General features: G+C 34.4%; 1 protein-coding gene across 25 annotated transcripts in view; it reads left to right on the top strand.

Annotated features, from left to right (window-relative positions):
* The window catches only part of ZNF644 (zinc finger protein 644), a 104,577-nt gene that overhangs the window by 30,693 nt on the left and 51,885 nt on the right, over window positions 1-21,999 (top strand). For 12 of the 25 annotated variants that reach the window (XM_019414110.2, XM_019414113.2, XM_019414112.2 and 9 more), the window contains one exon: window positions 20,929-20,964. The exons of the other annotated variants lie outside the window; for them this stretch is intronic. In XM_019414110.2, coding sequence (XP_019269655.2) covers window positions 20,929-20,964 — 36 coding nt within the window. The remainder of the gene's footprint in view (window positions 1-20,928; window positions 20,965-21,999) is intronic. 25 annotated transcript variants of the gene reach the window in all.

The raw sequence follows: 21,999 nt of genomic DNA on the forward strand, positions 1-21,999 counted from the left end.
ATTCAGAAACCAGTTCAGTAAGAGATTTGCTAGATTGCTTCAATGTTTTCTTAGTGGATGGTAGTACTTGAGTAGTTTTTGCCTTTGTGAATTTTACTTTTTTGTTTCTATTAATGAAGCCCTTCTACAAATTGATTAAATTGGCCAAATTGTGTTTTTTTTATGTTAGTATTATGTTCAGAACTGTAAATGATAATATTTTTCTTATGAATATTTGTACTGAATGACTTTATAATTTAGCATTGTGCTTTGCTTTAATTTTTTAAGACTGTTGATTTTCAGGAAATTGAATTGTGATCATGTACTTGTTTGGTTTGGTATATGGGTTTTCAATAATATAAGCTGTTGAGATGTTAAAAGGATACATTTGCTGTCTTTTGGTAAATGAACATGGTTTCAGGATATAAGCAGATTAAAAAGAATACTTTGATAAATTGTAGTTAATTTGGTCTTTCTCCAATCTAACCAGATGTTTCAGCTGTCAGAAACTTGCTGATTTCAAAGTTAAAAAAAGAAAAAAAAAAGCCCAGAGTGAGAAGTGCTGTAGTTGAGTAATATGCAGTTAAACAGTGTATTCTCAGTAAGTGGTTTAGGCATAATTGGAAGGAGAGTTTCACTTTTATTGCTGTTACATAATAATTGTAATGACAGTGTGAAGAGTTCTTACTGTGCTCTATATTGTGTTAACTGCTTCTCATGCCTTATTAATCTTTATAGTACTTCTTGTAAGGTAGGTATTGCTGTATAGAAAATTTTTATTTTTTTTTTGTTTATAGTGAGCTATTTCTTTTCTTTGGGAAAAGTACACTGTTTTCACAGCATTTATTATAAAGAATACTTGCCTGTATATCTTCTTGTAGGGGAAAAGAAGCTAGACTTTTTTACATAACGTCTTATAGGGATTTTGTTTACTAATTGAATATACAGTGTCTGTTAGAACCTTTATTCTGATTTTCTTAAAAGTCAGATATTGCTTAAGGGATGACACTGGTTTAATTTATTCTGGCCTTATTCTACCACAATTATGTATGCATTTTTTCTTTTTTTAGTAAAATATGTACATTTTTACATAGATTAAGTTATAATTTATATGTGGTAAAATTTAAAGTATAGAGCTAAATGGGGTTTTTACATATATGTGCACACATGTGACTACCATAGAGGTCAAGATACAGAACATTTTCATTGCCCAGAAAATTCCTCATACTCTTGCCTTTCCAATCCAATGCCTTTCCCCCTGAGGTAAGCATCTTTCTGAATTTTATCAGCATAGCTTAATTTTGCTTGTTCTTGAATTTTATGTATATAGAATTCTGTAACATTATACTCTTTTGTATGGCTTTTTCCAATCAACATAGTATTTTTGAGTTTTCTCCATGTGGTTGTATCAGAAGTTCATTACTTTTTATTGCTGAGTAATATTCCATGCTACGTATTTTTTTCTCTATAATTTTTTTTATTCTCCAAGTCTCTGACCTCACTTGCCAGCATTCTACATTGCTTTTTTCCCTCTAGTTGTCCCCTTCATTGTTCCCCTGTCACCTGCGCAAGAAAATGTAGGCTCTGTAATATGGCATACAATGGTCTCACTGCAGCTATTCCAGAATGCTAGAATTATCTGAGTAAAATAAGTATGATGTTTCATATATTTAGTTTTAGTCCTGATTAAATGTTGTCACTCTTCCCCAGCCCCTTGTCTCCCCAGCTGCCATTGTCCTTCCTCCTCGTTGTCAGGTTATCTCCTGAAATAGTCCATCTGAAGCATTATCTTGTCCTTTGAGCCAGACCTAACACTTCCGCAGTAGTATGTTTTCTTTACTGGACTTTGGTGAGCTCTTTGAAGGGAGACACCACCAGTGTCTTACTTATCTTAGTAGCACAGTGCCAGAGTACTGTGTGTGCTTAATGAATGTTTGTAAAACATAGAACACTGAATAGAGTTCTGTCTCGGACAAGTAGGGATTGAGAATACTGGCTGGAATGGGGTGAGGACATTGGCACTTCGATTGCTATTGCGCTGTATGAAGGAGCCAATGAGGCAATACAGAAGCAGCATTATAGACATTTTGGAAGGAGAAATAAAACCTCCCTCGAGTCTTCTTTCAGTCCAGTTGAAAAAAATGGCTCGTAATGTTCTTAGTTGAGACCTTCAGGAAAACCGTGTTGGTTTTGATTATTCTTTTCAAATGAAGGTATTAATCCATGTTATGGCAATTGGAGTGTTTAGTACTAATGGTATTCTTTTTGTGAGTTTGTACTACTTATTTCTTTAAAGATTTTTAAAGATGTATTGGACTAATACAAGCAGAAGATTAGGAAGACTGGTCACATCTAATAAAGAAAACTTTTTCTCATTTTCCTGAGGGTAAAAAAAAATATTGGAGTAGAGAAGGAAATTGAATCATAGTCTGGAACTATGATAACATTTTTGATTTCTGTAGCTTAGGAAGCTTGCTGTTTGAAAAATATTTTTAAAAATTTTGTTTTACCTTTCTAGGTCTATAATATATATAAATAATACACTTTATTAAGAAATGAAGCTTTTAGAATATTTTAAAGCATTTTATACTAGTTTTTTTTCTTCCGTGTTTGAAATTTGGCTAGTTGGGTTGGCTGTTGTAGTCACCTGGGGGATTTTTATGCCTTCTAGCAAGTCCAAAGCAAGGAGAGGTTCTTCCCCACTGGGATCAATTTGTTGCTTTTCCTCTCTGCAGCCTCTGCCATAAAGGTTGAACACAGAGTTGGACATTGACCCCATCTCTTGCTGTTTCTTCTGATCCCTACAAGGATTTTCATAGACATAGATCTTATCAAATGTAGAACTTCAGTTATTTGTTTTATTTTATCATGGATGTGAAGTGTGTTTAGTTTTCTTGTTGATAAAATTTGAGTATTCGGAGAAATTTAACCTTGAGGTTGTTTGACTTAACATGTATTTGAAAGATTTTAGACTAGTTTTTCTTCTCAGAAGCTGATAGGTATACCTCAGTTTCAGATTCTTCCCCTTCGTTTTGCCCTTCAATAGTTTATATGGTCAGCAGCTGCTTTTTTCATTTCGCAGAGTTCCGAAGTCCAAGGATTTGAATTTCTTTATGAATATTTATCTTATGTTAGCTAATTTCCTTAATTTTCAAATTAATCTCTCTATGCTTCACTTTAGTAGCAGTGTAGTTGTGTTGCCCTTTGTTGTAATGTGAAAAAGAAAACTTTTAAATTAACAAAAATATATGTTCTTCATTCTAGATGAGATTGCACAATGTGCATTTTACCTTTTTCAAATATATTGCCAAGTAACATTTAGGATTTTGGAAATGTTATTTTTTAAAGAAGTCACATAAGCTTATTTGCATAAGAGCAAATAATATAGAAATGTTTCCAATAAGTAAAACTTCCCTCTCTCACCCAGCTCTGTACTCCCCATAAATCATCAGAAAGAACAGGTATATATTCTGCATCTTTCTCTTTACACTCGTCAATTATATCTTGGACATTTTTCCATATATGTATTACATTTAATGTAATTGTTTCCGTACTGATAGAGATACTTGGATAAATCTCAGGGTTTTTTTCCTGTTTATATAATGCTGCAATCAATATTCTTTACTGTGTATATATTTCACTAAATTATTGGAATTGTGTGAGAATGTAGGATAATTTGTAGCAGTGGATTGCAGGTGAGTGTATATGTGCATTTTAATTTCTGATATATATTGCAAAATTGCAATAAGATTGCATCACTTAACATTTTGTTAGCAGTGTTTGAGAATATCTCTTTCCCCACACCCCACTGAATATTAACTTGTGTTTTAATCCATGTCAGTGTAATCAGTGAAAAGTGTATTTATTGGTGCATTTTTTTTAATTAGAAGGATTTTAAATTTCTAGGTCTTTTGAGGAAGCAAAGTTAATGCGACACGAATTGGAACATCAAATTAATAAATTTAACAACAAGCCAAAGTAATTTTGCTACAAAACAAGCCCACTCATTATAGCGTAGCGGTGTTTCAAATGGTAGAGTTTCTACTGGTCATTGAGCTCCTTCATTCTTCCGATGGCAGACTTTTACTGTGCCAGTGGAGGTGGTGTTGCAGGTCCAGGCACTACCAACTACCATTTTCACGCAGGAATCCCAACGCCAGATCCCCACAGCTTGTCTTTTTATCTTGGTTTTGCCCCAGAAGGAGCAAGTGTACTTGATGTGCTGGCTTATTTCATTATTCTTCACCATTTTCCTGAGAGAGGCACCATAATGGGTCCTGTATTTATGACAATACCGACTTTCTTGGCGTGCTTAGCTATGTTGCCACAAACAAGGTCTGAGCCTAGAGAAAGCTGGTGTATTCCTTTAGTTGTGAGATTCCTCAAAGGTTTGCTGTGTCCCCTTCATCATAACTTAATTCCATCAAAGAATATATAATTGGCAAAGATTTTTCTCCTTTATTGTTAAATCCACCAATTAACATACTATTGTGTTTTATGTGTTGCATTCAGTTATTTAATATTGAATAATCAGATTGTTTGTCTTGTTACCTTCATACTGTTTACTTAGAACACATATTTCCTTGTGATGGATTTCTTTGTAATTTGTTCCAAACTAATGCTAGTGTAGTCTGTAAATAAAATAAAAATAAAAACCATTACTAAGTATTAGGTTAATTAAATTTAGATTAATGACATGCTGCTCAAAAGCTGTTGTTTCTTGTAACTAAAGCTTTAGAAAACTGTGTGTGTGTATGTGTGTGTATGTGTGTGTTTACCACCCTCAGCATGTGTGATAAGCTGTAAATGTCTCTTATCTAGCTTGTAGAAATTCCTAAATTTAAGATAAAAAAAGAAAGAGCTGAGAAAATCCATAACATTATGATGGCTTTCTCTGAATTGTTTTTATTGCCTTCTTTGGGGTGTATTTTTTTTTTGTGTAGTATTTTCCAATGTGATGCCTTTTCTCCTGGATATGATTATATCTGTTTGCCTATACCTCTGAAAACTCATCCTTGGTTTCACTTTGTTGTTTAATTTGTCTAAAAGGTTAAGTAGGCTGCATTGATTTGTTTTGGAAACTATTTTCTCATTCTACTTTTCCAAAGAAAGTTTCATCTAGACCTGTACTTGTTATAAAAGTTTATCCTCAAATCTGAAGTGGTTTTCAACTTGACAGTTAAAGGCAAAGTGGCAAATGTCATTCCAGTGTGTGAACAGGGAACCATAAAACTGCCCTGTCAAACTAAAGAATTTTGATATTACTATAGTTTAACCTTCTGTGGTAGGTCTAAACTATAAATAGAGGTGCTAAATAAAACAAGATATTCAGTAAGCCTTAACTGAAACATAATGTTCTAGGCACTTTGCTATATGTTAAGTGTGCATTGGTAATTTGAATTCTCAGTGCCATATAGCTAATTATAGCTCATGAACATAATACTGTCAGGTATATATAGGGGAGTATAGTTGCACTAACAAGGGAATTTTGAAGGGAAAGATCAGGAAGGGCTTTGTTAAAGGAAGGTGGTGTTTGAGTTGGGCCTTGAAGAAAAGAGTAGGATTTTGATTGTAGGATGGCCTTGGGAAAATGTGGGCAGAAGGGAGTATGAACTAAAAGTCTTATTTTAGTTGCTAGAAATTATTTTATAAAATGGTTTCATTTAACTGGATGTCCGTGTTATCAAAATTACTGGCATTTTCTTAAGTGTACTAAAGTTTATAATTTATTATAGTTTTGGAAGTCATTATTTAAATGGTTTCCTTGTTCTGTTTTTCAAACTTTATTTTTATTTTTTAATTTTTTTTAAGTTTATTTATTTTGAGAGAGAGAGAGTGTGCGTGTACACAGTAGAGCAGGGACAGAGAGATGGAGAGACAGAATCCCAAGCAGACTCTGCACCATCAGCACAGAACCCGATGTGGGGCTCAAACTCATGAACTGTGAGATCATGACCTGAGCCGATATCATGAGTCAGATGCTTAACCAGACTGAGCCACCCAGCTGCCCCCTAAACTTTTTTAACAAGTCTAATTTTGAACCAATCAAGAAATAAATTATACTGTGAAAGACTCCATACTGATCATTCACTTACATATTACACTGTTGTACTTAAGAGTATGTGATTTGTAAATAATAAAAGACTAGTGTGAAGTCAGATAGAGAATTGCAAAGATAGAAGAATTACAATGTAAGTCTTTTGGCCTCTAATCTACTGTTCTTTTGAGATGACTGACCATTAAAGAGATATTTGAAACATTTTAGGGTCTTCTATCAAGGCTGGGAACTATGGGTATATCTGTCATATGATCAGTTATCAGTATACTTAAGATTTTATTGATTTATTCATTGTTTTCTGAGTTGGTTATTACAGCTACATTGGTTTCGGCTCGTAACTGATACTAGTTATTAGTATGAAGAGGAAAGATGACGAAACATGTAATTACAATAAAATGTGATTAGTGTTGTTAGAGTTTGTGTTCCTGGATGGCAAGGACCACGTCTGTTTTATTTACTAATATGTAAGCACGGAGTATAGCACTTGACTCTCAATAAGCATTTAGTAAAGATTTATTGAATGATTGAATGGAAATATGCCAAGAAGTGACATTTAAACTAAAACCTGGAAGAACTGTTAATGATTTATCTAGATAAAAATTTGGGGAAGGACTGTTGTTAGCAAAAGAAATAACATGTGGAAAAGATGAGAGAAAAGAGAAGGAAAGATTGGAGCAACTGAAAAAAAAATGTGTATCTTTTTTAAAAAAAATTGTTTATGTTTATTTTGATAGAGAAGGAGCGCATGTGGGGGAGGGGCAAAGAGAGAGGGAGAGAGAATCCCACAAACTATGAGATCATGACCCCAGCTGAAATCAAGTCAGAGGCTTAACTGACTGAGCCACCCAGGCACCCCAAAAATGTGGCATATCTTGAGTGTAGAGTTCTACATGGAGTGGGGCGGGGTGAGCTGGTAGTGTCAAGAGATGAAAGGGAGAGTAAGTCTTAAGATATTTTATTGAGGGCTTTATAAACCATTTTAAGAAGTTTGGATTGGGTTGCCTGGGTAGCTCAGTCGGTTAAGCATCCAACTTTGGCTCAGGTCATGATCTCACAGTTGGTGAATTCAAGCCCCACATCAAGCTCTGTGCTGACAGCTTAGAGCCTGGAGTCTCCTTCAGATTCTGTTTCCCTCTCTCTCTGCCCCTCCCCCGCTAATGATCTGTTGCTCTCTGTCAGTAGACATTCAGTAGACATTAAATAGACATTAAAGACAAAAATAGACATGCAAATAGACATTAAAAAAAATAAAGGAGTTGGATTAACTCTAATGAGACATCATTTTAAGGAGTTAAAATGTGAAGAAGTGACGTGGTCAGATCTGTTTTTTAGAAAAAACGTCCCTAATTGGGGCATCTGGGTAGCTTAGCTGGTTGAGCATCCAACTCTTGGTTTTGGCTCAGGTCGTGATCCCAGGGTTATGGGATCAAACTCTGTGTTGAATCTCTCTCTCCCTCTGCCCCTCTTTCCCACATGTGCTCTCTTGCTCACTCTCGCTCTCTCACTCTCTCTCTCAAATTAAAAAAAAAACAACAGCAACAAAAGAAAAACATCCCTAATTAAAATGTGGAGAATAGGGGTACCTGGGTGGCTCAGTCGGTTGAGCATCTGACTTCACCTCAGGTCATGATCTCGTGGTTCATGAATTCAAGCCATGCGTGGGGCTCTGGGCTGACAGCTCAGAGCCTGGAGCCTGCTTCCGATTCTGTGTCACCCTCTGTCTCTGCCCCTCCACCTCTCATGCTCTGTCTCTCTTTCTCAAAAATAAATAAAGATTAAAAAAAAAAACATGTGGAGAACAGATTGGAGAAGCTAGATTGGATTCAGGACGACCAGTTAATAGCAGGAGAATACTGGCCTGACTTCAGAGTGGTGGTAGGGGGAATAAAAAGACTTAAAAATTATTGAAAAATGGTTTGCTCCTTATAGATTTATGCGATGCTGTTTTTATTAGAGTTTCTGGCCTCTCCTTATTAATTAAACAAGATTTAATACTATTAATGAATAAATAATCATACTATTGATGGCAGGAATCTTACCAAAGATACTTGAGTTGCTAAGAGTATGTTAAATGTGTTAAGTCTTGGATTTCCATTAACATTGTCTAATACATAGTAGCTAAATATGAATTCTGATAATATTTGGTGATGGAGACATTTTTCAGTCTGAGTAGCAAAGTTTAGGTTAAAACGATCCTGAAGACTTAAGGTTAATCATGATTCAGAAAATCATTTGGAGGGGGATGTAGGTGGGCGGGGGGGGGGGGGCAGGTAGAGAAAATCATTTGGAGAAAAGTTATATGAGTGGGACCTTGCCTGCTTTGTTCACCATTGTATACTCACCATCTAGAGTAGTTCTTACAGAGATACTCGATAAATATTTGTTGAATAATGTCACTACTTACATATATTTAATATCTAATCAAATTTTATTTTTAGTTAGATGGCAGAGTGGCAGACAAGTTAGTTTTTCTAGCTTATAAAAGATTATACTTTAAGTAATATTCTCCCCCTTAAATTTCCCTATAACCATACGTATTTATACTTCATTCCTTCCAACAGTGCCTAATGATGCCATTTCATAACTTACTTGCTTCCTCTCTCCCCATTCCCTAGTCCCTTGTAAGCAATAATGTTTGCAATTTCTGTAATTTTTTTTCATTTCAGGAATGTTATATAAATGGAATCATATGTATATACAAATGTACAACATTTTGGTGTTGTTTTTTTCTATCAGGACAATTCCCTCAAGATTCATCCAAGTTGTATATATATATTGATTAGTTCATTGTTTTTATTGCTAAGTAGTATTCCATGGTGTCAGTGTTTCACAGTTTAACTCTTCACCTATGGAAGAACAGACGTCTAGATTATTTCCATTTTGGGGCTATTATGAACAAAGCTCATATGAACATTTGTGTACAGGTTTGTGTATAAACATCAGTTACGGTTTCTCTAGAATAAATGCCCCAGAGTGCAGTTGCTGAGTACAAATGCTAGCTACATGTTTAGTTTTATCATAACTGGCCAAATTGTTTTTCAATAGTAAATAAGTGATCCAGTTTCTCCACATTCTTGCAAGCATTAGGTGCTAGAAGTAATTTTGAATTTTTTTCTATTGTAGCCATTCTGAAAAGTGTGTAGTGATATCTCATTGTGTTTTTAATTTGGATTTCCCTAATGGCTTATGATGCTCAACATCTTTTCAAGTGATTTTTTTGCATTTTTTATCTCCTCTTAAATGAAATGTCTGTTCATGTCTTTTGCTCAATGTCTAATTGGATTGCTTATTTATTTATTTTACTGTTGTTTTGAGAGTTATATATTAGAGCTACTGGTCCTTTGTCAGATAAGTACTTTGTCTAAGTACTTTCTCCCAGTCTGTAAGTTGTGTTTTTATGCTCTTAACAAGGTCTTTAAAATTTCAAATTTTGATGATATTCGGTTTATCTTTTTTTTTTTTTTTCAATTGTGCTCTTGTTGTCAGGGTCTAGGAATTCTTTGCTCTAAATCCTGAAGAGATTTCCTTATCTTTTTTTTTTCTAAAAAATTTGTAGATTTGCTTTTTACATTCAAGTCTGTGGTGATCCGTTCTGAGTTAGTTTTTTATGAGTTGTAAGATTCAGTTTGTGGTTCTTTTTTGTCCTGTGGACATTTAATTTCTCTAGCACCATTTTGTTGCAAAGGCTATCTTTCCTCTATGAACTGCTTTTGGAGCTTTGTCAAAAATTAGTCGGGCATATTTGTGTGGGTCTGTTTCTGGGTTCCTTTTCTGTTCCCTTGGTCTATATGTCTATCCAGTACCATGCTGTCTTGATGATTATAGGTGTACACTGTGTTGTAATTTAAGTGTATAGTATGTTGTAGTATACTGTGATACAGTATGCTGTAATGATTTTCCCACTTTATTCTTTTCAAGTTTATTTTAGCTAATCTAAGCCTGTACCTTTTCATATAAAGTTTAAAATAAGCTTGTTTATGTCTATTAAAATCATTCCCAGGGTTTGATAGGATTTGTAATAAACCTATAGATCAGTTTGGGAAGAATAAGTCTATACTATATTGATTGATCTTCCAATCTGTCTCTCCATTGTTTAGGTCTTTATTTCTTTCATTAGCGTTTGTAATTTCAGCACACAGGTATTTTATGTTTCATTAAGGAGATAGTATTGTGATTTTAACTTCAGGTTTTGTATGTTCATTGTTAGTATATGGAAATGCAATTGATTTTTTTTTCTTGAAGGTACGATTAACCTAAAATATATTATTAATTTTAAAGTATAAAATTTAGTGACCTTTTAGATTTACAATATTGTGCAGTTACACCTGTAACCAGTTTCATTATGTTTCATCACACGCAAGGAAACCCTGTACCCATTAAGCAGTCAGTCCTCATTCTTCCCTCTTCCCCCCAGCCCTTGGCAACCACTAATCTGCTTATTATCTCTATGACTTTACTTATCCTGGATATTTCATATGAAATGCTTTGTATAGTATGTAACCTTTTGTGTCTGGCTTCTTTCACTTAGCATAATGTTTTTGAGGCTGATCCATGTTGTGCCATATGAGTACTTCATTTCTTTTTATGCCTGAATAAGAATAACATTCTGTTGTATGGCTGTGCTATAGTTTCTGTATCCATTCACCTGTGGATGGACATTTGGGTTGCTTAAAACTTTAGGCTCTTGTGAATAGTGCTGCTATGCACATCTTAATCATTTTCAAGTTTATGGTTCAATAGTATTAAATATATTCACAGTATACTTATGAAGTATATTTTGTGAAACAGATATCCAGAACTCTTTCATTTTGTAAATCTGAAACTCGATACTGATTAAACAGCAGCTTCCCATTTTGCCCTTCCTCCCAGCCCTTGGTGACCACATTCAACTTTGTGTTCTCATGAATTTGACTATTTTAGATACCTCATATAAGTGGAATCATATAATATTTGCCTTTTTGTGACTGAGTTATTTCACTTAGCATAATGTTCTTAAGCTTCATCATTTGGTAACATGTGACAGGATTTTCTTCCTGTTTAAGGCTGTATAGTATTTCATTGTATTTATATACCACATTTCCTTTATTGATTTATCCATCAGTAGATGTTTGGGTTGCTTCCACCTCTTGGCTATTGTGAATAGTGCTGTTATAAACATGAGTATGCAAATATCCTTCAAGAGTCTTCCTTAAATTTTTTTGAATATATACCTCAAAGTGTTGTTATGGCTGGATCATATGATAGTTTTATTTCTAAGTTTTCTAGGAGCCTCCATCCTGTTTTTGCACCACTTTACAGTCCCCTAAATAGTTCACAGGGTTCTAGGTTGTCCACACCTTCACCAACATTTGTCATTTTCTGTCATTTCTTTGAGGGAACTATCCTAATGGATGGCAGTGATACTTCATTATGGTTTTGATTTGCCTTTCTCTGATGATTAATGATGATGAGCATTTTTTTCATATGCTTGTTGGCATTTGTAGATTATATTTAGAGAAACATCTTTTCAAGTCCTTTGCCCATTTTTTAATTGAGTTATTTGTTTTTTTGTTCTGCAAGAATTTTTAAAATATATTTTAGACATTAACTAGTTACCATATCTACATTTGGTAATATTTTCTCCCATTCTGTAGATTACCTGCCTGTTCACTCTGCTGATTGTGCCCTTTGATGCCCTTTGATGCATGGAAGTTTTTAAGTTTGATGTACTTCCATTTGTCTATTTTTGCTTTTGTTGTCTGTGTTTTTGGTATCATATTCAAGAAATTATTGTCAAGTTAAATGTCACGAAGACTTTTCCTCTATGTTTTCTCCTAAGAGTTTTATAGTTTTAGATCTTACATTTAGGTCTGTGGCTCATTTTGAGTTAATTTTTGTTTATGGTATAAAATAAGGATCCAGCTTCACCCTTTTGTATGTGTTTATCCCATTTTCCCAGCATCATTTGTTGAAGAGAGTATCCAGTTTTTGTTGAAAGGTTTTGGCATCCTTGGCAGAGATCATTTCACTGTTTTGTGAGTGTATTTCCAGACTGTCTTTTCGGTTCCTTTGGTCTGTTTGTCTTTATGCCAGTACCAGAATGTTTTGATTACTATAGCTTTGCAAATTTATTTTGAAATTAAGAAATGTAAGACATGCAATTTTGTTCTTCCTTTTCAAAATTGCTTTGACTTTTGAGATCCCTTGAGATTTCATATGAAATTTAGGGTAAATTTATCTACTTTTCCCCCAAAAAATGCCATTGGGAATTTGATAGTCATTATGTTGAATCTGTTGATTGCTTTGGATAATATGGATAATATGGACTTATTAACATTAAGTCTCCCAGTCCTTGAATACTGGTTATTTTTCCGTTTGTGTTTTCCTTAATTTTCTTCGGCAATGTATTATGATTTTCAGTGCACAAGTCTTTCATCTCCTTGGTTAAGTTTATTCCTGTTTTTTATTCTTATTGATGCTTTTGTAAATGAGATTGTTAATTTGTTTCAAGGTTGTTTATTGTTAATGTATAGACACAACTGATTTTTTTTAGCGTTTATTTTTAAGAGAGAAAGAGAAAGACAGAGCATGAGTGGGGGAGGGACAGAAAAAGAGGGAGACACAAAATCTGAAGCAGGCTCCAGGCTCTGAGCTGTCAGCACAGAGCCTGATGTAGGGCTTGAACCCACGAACCATGAGATCATGACCTGAGCTGAAGTTGGACACTTAGCCGACTGAACCACCCAGGCGCCCCAACACAACTGATTTTTGTGTGTTAATTTTATATCCTACAACATTGGTGAATTTGTTTAGTTATAATAGTTTGGGGGTTTTTTGTGTGTGTGTGTGTGTGTCTTTTGGGTTTTCTGCATAAGGTTGTCTATGAAGAGAGATAGTTTTATTTTTTCCTTTCCAATTTGAATGGCTTCATTTTTTTCTTGCCTAACTGCTCTTGTGAGGACTTCCAGTACTATGTTTGATGGGAGTAGCAAGAGCATACAACCTTGTCTTATTCCTGATGTTAGAGGAAAAGCTTTCTTTTCCATTGAGTGTGATTTTTACTTGTGTGCTTTTCATAAATGGGCCTTATTATATTGAGGTAGTTTTCTTCTATTCCTAGTTTTTTACCATGTTTTTATATCATGAAATGGTGTTGCATTTTGTTAAATGTTTTTTCTGCATCAATTGAGTGGTTATGTAGTGTTTGTTCATTGTGTTAATGTGGTATATTACACTCATTGATTTCATGTGTTCAATCATCTTTGCCTTCTGGGAATAAATCCCACTTGGTCATGGTGTAATAATCCTTTCAGTGTGCTATTGAAATCAGTTTGCATTTATTATGTTCAGGATTTTTTGTATCCGTATTCATCAGAGATACTGGTCTGTAGTTTTCTTGTGTCTTTGTCTAGCTTTGGTACCAGAATAAGTAATGCTGGCCTCATTGAATGAGATTGGAAATGTTTCCTCCTCTTCAATTTTTTGGAAGAGTTTTAAGAGAATTGATGTTAATTCGAGTCTTCTGTTTTTCCTTAATTAGCTCGCTGAGGACTTGTCAATTTTGTTGATCTTTTCATAAAGCCGACCTTTTGTTTCATTGTTTTTACTATTGTTTTTGTGTTCTCTATCCACTTATCTCTGCTGTAATGTATATTATTTCCTTCTTTCTTCTAACTTTGTGTTAATGTTTTCCATTTATAATTTCTAGAGTTGTAAAGTGAGGTTGTTGATTTAAGATCTTTTTTCTTTTGTTTAACTTATTTACAACTATACATTTCCCCTGTTAGCATTGCTTTCATTGTGTTCCACAAGTTTTGTTATGTTGTGTTTTCATTTTTCTTTGTCTCAAGGTATTTTCTAATTACCCTTTTTCTCTTTGTTTTGACCCTTTGGTTGTTTAAGAGTGTGTTGTTAAATTTTCACAGATTTGTGGATTTCCAGTTTTCTTTGTGCTATTGATTTCTAGTTTCATTCCATTTTGGTCATAAAAGGTATTTGTATCATTTCATTCTTGAATATTTATGACTTGTTTTGTGGCCTAACACGTGGTCCGTCTGTCCTGAAGAATGTTCCATTTGTACTTGAAAAGAATGTATATTCTGCTGTTGTTGGGTAGATTATTCTGTATATGTCTGGTACATCCAGTTTGTCTTATTGATAATCTTTGTAGTTCTATCCATTATTGCCTTTTTTGTGTTAATTGGTCTTTGTGTTGTGCATCATTTTCATTTCCTCTCATTTCCTTTTATGTGTATTTTTTAGTTCTCTTGTGTTTACTTTGGCAATTTCAATTAATATCTTAAGATTATAACATTCTAGTTTGAATTAATACCAGCTGTGTATCAGTAGTGTAAAAACTGTTCTTATACAGCTCCATCCTTCTTCTGTTTTGTTGTTACTGTCCTAAGTTACTTTATACAGTAGTACTGGCTTTTATGTTTACACATGTAGTTGCCTTTATCATTGTTATTTTTTTTATAGCTTTGAGTTATGATATAATGTCCTTTCATTGTAGCTGAATGATTCCCTTTAACATTTCTTGTGGGGCAGGTCTACTAGTGGTCAACTATCTTCAGCTTTTATTTATCTGAGACTGTTGTAATCCTCCATTTTTTTTTTTTTTTTTTAAGGATAATTTTGCTGGGTATAGAATTTTTGGTCAATTTTTTTTTCAGCACTTTTTTTTTTTTAAGTTTATTTATTTTGAGAGAGAGTGGGAAAGTGTGAGCAGGGGAGAGGCAGAGAGGGAGGGAGGAAGAGAGTGAATCCTAAGCAGGCTCCACTCTGTCACTGCAGAGCCCAGCAAGAGGCTCCATCTCACAAACCATGAGATTATGACCTGAGCCAAAATCGAGAGGCCACCCAGGTGCCCCTCTTTCTCTACTTTATTATGTCAGTGCTTTGTGGCCTCCATGGTATAGGATGAGAAATTAGCTTTTTTTTCTTTTTTTTTTTTTTAAGAGAGAGAGGAGGAGAGCATGTTCAAGCAGGGGAGTGGCAAGGGGGGGGAGAGAGAGAGAATATCTTTTTTTTTATAATAGATTTTTTATTTTATTTTATTTTAATTTATTTTAATGTTTTTATTTATTTTTGAGACAGAGAGAGACAGAGCATGAGGAGCGGAGGGGCAGAGAGAGAGGGAGACACAGCATCTGAAGCAGGCTCCAGGCTCTGAGCTGTCAGCACAGAGCCCGATGTGGGGCTCGAACTCACAGACTGTGAGATCATGACCTGAGCTGAAGTTGGACGCTTAACCGACTGAGCCACCCAGGCGCCCCCGAGAGAGAGAATATCTTAAGCAGGCTCCGTGCCCAGTGTGGAGCCCTACGTAGGGTTTGATCTAATGAGGTCTAATGAGATCATGACCTGAGCCGAAATCAAGAGTCCAATACTTAACTGACTGAGCCACCCAGGTACCCTGAGAAATTAGCTTGTAATCTTACTTACAGCCCAATGTATATGACTTCTCTCCTGTTTCTTTAACTATTCATTCATTGTGTTTGTGTTTTGACCATTTTATGTTAACGTGACTTAGTCTGGATCTATTTGGAGTTTATCTTTCTTGGAGTTTGTTGAATTTGTTGGCTGTTCAGTTTCATGTCTTTAATCAGATTTTGGATATATATGTCCATTATTTGTTGAAATATTCTTTCTACCTCTTTCTCTCTTTCTTCATCTCTCATTATAAATAGATTGGCACATTTGATGGTGTCCACAGGTCTCTTAGCCTCATTTTGCTTCATTCTTTAGTCTTTCTACTTCTCAGACTATATAATTTCAATTGATCTACTTTCACGTTCACTGATAGTCTCTTCTACTTGCTCAGATCTCCTTTTGAAATACACTAATGAATTTTTCATTTTAATTGTTGTTCAGCACCAGAATATTTATTTGGTTCTGTTTTATAAAGTTTTGTCTAATTCCTTTTGTATCTGTTTAGTGAGGTTCTCTATATTGAGTCATTATTCTGGTTTTTAAGTGGCTCTTCTAACACTGTCATACCTGCCACAAGTAAATAGGAACATTTAATTTGCAGGTTGGAAATTACTTTAAATGTCAATGGTATAAATATATCAATCAAAAAAAAGAAAATGACAGAGTAGCTAAAAGACACAACTCTATTATATGTAGCTTACAAGAAATTTACTTCAAATTCAGTGACATAAGTAGGCTGGAAATAAAAAGATGAAAAAGGATATACCATACAAATATTAACTTAAAAAAGAGGCAAGAATGGTTACATTAATTTCTGTTAAGTTGACTTCAGAATAGAAAAAATTACTAGAGACCAAGAGGTACATTAAATAATGATAAAAGCATCAATCTACCAGGAAGACATAATGATCCTAAATGTGTATATACCAAATGATAGAGTCCTAATCTACACTAAAAAAATAAAATAAAAAAGAAGATAAAGTTGAAAAAGGAAGAGATAAATCCACAGTTATAATTGAACACTTTACCATTCTCCTCTCAGCACCTGCTAAAACTATTAGACCTAAAACCAGCAAGAATATAAAAAAATCTGAATACGATAAACAGGATCTAAATGACACATATAGAACATTCTACCTAACCACATAGGAATACACATTTTAATCAAGTGCCCATGAAACACTCATGAAGATAGACAACCCCTTTCAGCAATGAAACAAGCCTGAAGAAATGTATAAGAATCTAAATCATATAGAGTGTTCTCTGACCATAATGGAATCAAATTACAGGTCAGTAATAGGAGAATATCTGTCTGTTGAAAATTAAACCTGCTTCTAAATAATCCATGGCTTAAAAATTCTCAGAAAAAGAAATTTAATGGAAATGAAAATACGACATAACAAAATACAAGGAATGCAGCTGAAGCAATGTTGAGAAATTTATAGTGTTAAAATGTTACATTTGAAAAGGGAAAGATTTCATATAATAGAGAATGAAAAGCAAACTAAGCCCAAAGTAAACAGAAAATGAAAATAATAAATTTAAGAGTAGAAATAAATGAAATTAAAGAGAGAAAAATCACTGAAATGGAAAGCTACTTGTATGAAAAATCAATAAACTCGATAAACTAGCAGGGCTGATAAAGATAGAAAGTAGATAAAAATTACCTATTTAATAATGTAATGGTGGATATCACTGTAGACCCTATAGATATTACAGGGATGATAAGAGCTTACTATGAACAATTTTACAGACATAAATTTAACAATTAGTATGAAATGGCCCAATATCTTAAAAACACAACCAACTGCAACTTACTCAATACACAATTAATGTTTAATAGACCAATAACTAGTAAGGACATTGAATTTAGAATTGTGAAACTTCCAGAAAAGAAATCTTTAGGCCAAGATGGAAGTTTAACTGGAAAATTCCAAACTGGAGAATTATTTTAAACAAATTTAAGAAGAATTAACACCAATTATATCTAATCTTTTCCAGAAAATGGAAGAGGGAACACTTTCCGTTTCATTTTATGAAGCTAGTATTACACTGATGCCAAAACTAGGCAGAGAAAGTACAAAAACAAGAAAACTGTAGACTTAACATCTCTAACCTTAGACGCAAAAAATTCTCAAGAAAATATTAGCAAATTGAACCAAATAATGTGTAAAAACAATTATATAGTACAAGCAGGTGGTATTTATTCCAGGTATATGATATTGATTGAACATTTGAAAGTAAGAGTCCAAGAGTTCATTCTTTTTCATGTTAATTCAGATTTCTCAGCATTATTTTTTGAGAAGACTGTCTATCCCTTTGGAATGTTCTTGACATCCTTGTCAAAAAATCGTATGATCTTATATGTGGGAGTGTAGTCTGTACCACTACCACACTGTTTTGATTACTGTAGCTTTGTGTAAGTTTTAAAATCAGTAAGTGTGACTTGTAACTTTGTTCTTCTTTTTCAAGATTGTTTTTGCTATTTAAGGTCCCTTGAAATTCCATGTAAGTTTTAGAATGAAATTTTTTGTCTGCAAAAATGCCATTGGGATATTGATAAGGATTGGATTAAATCTACCTCGAGTAGTATTAATATTTTAATGTTATTAAGTCTCCTAATCCATGAACACTGGATGTCTTTTATTTTTATCATCTTCAATTTCTTTTGGCAATGTAGTTTTTTCAGTAGTAAGTCTTTAGCCTCTTTGATTAGGTTTATTCCTAAATACTGTATTCTTTTTGATGCTTTTTTAAATGGTATCATTTTAAGTGGTTTTTTTTCAGATTGGTCATTGTTTATTTTGAGAAATGCAGTCAACCTTTGCATATTGTTTTTTCCCCCCTCTATTGTTATTTTCAATTTTTTCTTAGTTTTATTGAGATATAATTTGCATGCATCACTATATAAACTTAAGGTGTGCAGCATAATGGTTTTACTTACATATCCAGTTGATCCTTGAATAACGTGGGAGTGAGGGGTGCTGACCCTGTCCACAGTAGAAATCCAGGCATATACCTTTTGACCTCCCCAGCAACTTAATTCTAATAGCCAACTGTTGATCGGAAGACTTACCGGTAACATGGAGAGTTGATTAACACACATTTTGTGTGACACGTGTTAGGTACCATTTTTACAATAAAATAAGCTAGAGAAAAGAGAATGTTATTAGGAAAATCATGAGGAAGAGAAAATACATTTACAATATTGTCCTGTGAAAAATCTGCTTATAACTGGGCCCACACAGTTCAAACCTGTGTTGTTCAAGGGTCAGCTGCATTGTCAAATGATTACTGCCATTAGTTTAGTTAGCATCCATCATCATATAGATAAAATAGAAAAAGCAAAAAATGAGAAAGAATTTTTTCCCTTGTGATGAGAACTCTTAGGATTTACTCTCTTTAACACCATTCCTATATGTCTTAAGGTGGTGTTAACTATAGTCGTCATGTTGTACCTTCTGTCTGTAGTACTTATCTTGTAATTGGAAGTTGTATTTTTTAGCCACCTTTCTCCAGTACCCTCCTCCCACCACCACCTCACCTGTGGTAACCATAAATTTGGTCTCTTCATGAATTTGTGGGGTTTCTTCTCCTTTTAGATTCCACATGTAGATGAGGTCATACATCATTTGCCTTTCTCTGACTTACTTCACGTAGTATAATGCCTTCAGGGTCCACCCGTGTTGTAAATGGCAGGATTTCCTCATTTTTTACAGCTGAATAATATTCTGTTGTATATATTTACCACTTCTTCATCTGTTCGTCTCTCATTGGACACTTAGGTTGTTTCTATGTCTTAGTTATTGTAAATAATCTGCTATGAACATAGGTAGCAGATATCTTTTCAAGTTAGTGTTTTTGTTTTCTTTGGGTAAATGCCCAGGAATTGCTGGATCCTAGGGTACGTCTATTTTTTGAGGAACAAAATGCTGTTTTCCGTAGTGGCTAGGCCAGTTACATTTCCACCACCAGTATACAGGGGTTCCTTTTCTCTATGTATTTATCAGCATTTGTTACTTGTCTTTTTGACCATGACCATCCTAACAGGACTGAGGTGATACCTCATGTGGTTTTTAAAATTTTTGTTTAATGTTCATTTATTTTTGAGAGAGAGCACATGCGTGTGCATGGGGTAGGGGCAGAGAGAGGGGGAGACAGAGGATTCAAAGTGGGCTTCGTGCTGACAGAAGAGAGCCCGACATGGGGCTTGAACCCTCTAACCAGGAGATCATGACCTGAGCTGAAGTCAGATACGTAACTGACTGAACCATCCAGGCACCCCTCTCTCATTATGGTTTTGATTTGCATACCTCTACTCACTAGTGGTATTGAGCATCTTTTAATGTACCTGTTGGCCATTCATATATCTTTTAAGAAAAATGTCTATTCAGATCCTTTGCACCATTTCTAATTGTATTATTTGTTTTCCAGCTATTCAGTTGTGTGTTTATACGTTTGAGGTGTTAATCCCTTTTTATATTTATGGTTTCGAAATATTTTTTTCCCATTCTATAGGGTGTCTTTTTACTTTTTGATTGTTTCTTTTGCTTTACAGAAGCCTTTTAATTTGATGTAATCCCTCTTACTATTTTGTTGCTTGTTAAGGTGTCATATTCAAAAAGCCCTTGGGGCGCCTGGGTGGCTCAGTGGTTGAGCGTCTGACTTCGGCTCAGGTCATGATCTCGCAGTCTGTGGGTTCGAGCCCCGCGTTGGGCTCTGTGCTGACAGCCCGGAGCCTGGAGCCTGCTTCAGATTCTGTGTCTCCCTGTCTCTGCCCCTCCCCTACTAGTGCCCTGTCTCTCTCTCTCTCTCTGTCAAATATAAATAAACATTAAAAAAAATTAAAAAAAAAAAGCCTTTGCCAATACCCATGTCAATACCGTGTTTATTTCTAGGAGTTTCATGTTTTCAGGTCTTACTTACATTCAAGTCTTAAATCCATTTTGAGTTAATTGTTGTTAAGTGGTGTAAGGTAGGGGGTATGTTGATTTTTGAATGCTGCAACTTTGCTGAATTCATTTATTTCTGACAGGTTTTTTGTGGCCTCTTTAGAATTTTCTGCCTATAAGATCATGTCATCTGCAAACAAAGATAACTTCCTTTCTTTCTAAATTGAATGCCTTTTATTTCTGTGTCTTGCCTAGTTGCTCTGGATAGGAATTTCAGTACTCTGTAAATAGATACAACAAAAATGGGCATCCTTGTCTTGTTTCTGATCTTCGAGGAAAGGTTTCTGTCTTTTGCCCTTTAGTGCAATGTAAATTCTGGGCTTTCCATATATTGCCTTTATTATGTTGAGGTCATTTCATTCTATTCCTAGTTCATTGAATGTTTTTATCATGAAATAATGTTGAATTTTTTCAAATGTTTTTTTCTGCATCAACTGAGATGATCATGTTGTTTTCATCCTTATTTTTTGTTAATGTATATTACACTGATTGATTGTCTTATCTTAAACTATCCTTGCATTCCAGAAATAAACCATCCCCTGCCACCGCCCCATGGTCACGGTGTGTATACTTTTTAATGTATTGTTGAATTCTGTTTGCTGTGTTTTGTTGATGTTCTCATTTCCTTTTTTACTTAGATAATTGAAGGCACACAGTTGCCTTTCATAATGAAGACGTGCTACAGTATATAGTATTATTTACTCTGTCTTTACTACTAAGGAAAATATGTTCAGTGGAATGTGGTAATATATCTTTCAATAATCATTCATACATACCAATATTCAGTTGCACATGCCTCACATTAATCACAACATATAGTCATATGCTACCTGGATTCCACACTATGTTTTTCAATCATGGTTGCACCTTTAGCTCCCTAGGAGTTTCTTTAATATATATGTGTATTCTTTTAATAATTCTTTAAATATATATATTTAAAACTAACAGTGCCAGAGCCACATTCCTAAATTCTTCAGAAGGAGACTAAGTGTCAGTAGTTTTTAAAAGGTCTCCAGGTGCAGACATGGTTGAGAAACCTGTTTTAGATGATTCTGACTACATATTAGAGATACTATGGAAAATGGAAAACTATAGCAAAGTTGAATCAGAAACTCTAGGGAAGAAATTCTGGCAGTCTGTTTTTGAAAAGTCTCAATTTTTCCAAAGCACATTTACAGTTTTGACCACTAGTTCACAATTTTCTCAGCCACAGAAAAGGACAGTTAGCAAACTGTTTTAATTAAGGTCATTTACAGGGACTTCTTATGTAAAGCTTTTTATATTATGGACTCAAAAGAGATCCATATGTTTAATATATCAGGTAATAATAGCTGAGTTGTTCTCTTCTGACCATTAAGGAAATTGCTGTCGATATCTAGGTAGAAATATATCTCTGCTGCGTGGGGTGCAATAATAAGAGTAGGCAGGACCAAATTTTTTCTTAGGCAAGGGTGCTCATATGCCCAAACAGATACTCCTTTTTTTAAGCCCCAACATTTAGCGTAAAGCATGGCGGAGGTAACCTCAGTTTGGTGTATTCATAGGGCAAAAATAACTAGTTATTCACATATATTACAATGGATCCTTCAAATACAG

The sequence above is a fragment of the Panthera pardus genome, unplaced genomic scaffold (assembly GCF_024362965.1).
Source record: "Panthera pardus isolate Hobbes unplaced genomic scaffold, ASM2436296v1 HiC_scaffold_11, whole genome shotgun sequence".
Taxonomy (NCBI): domain Eukaryota; kingdom Metazoa; phylum Chordata; class Mammalia; order Carnivora; family Felidae; genus Panthera; species Panthera pardus.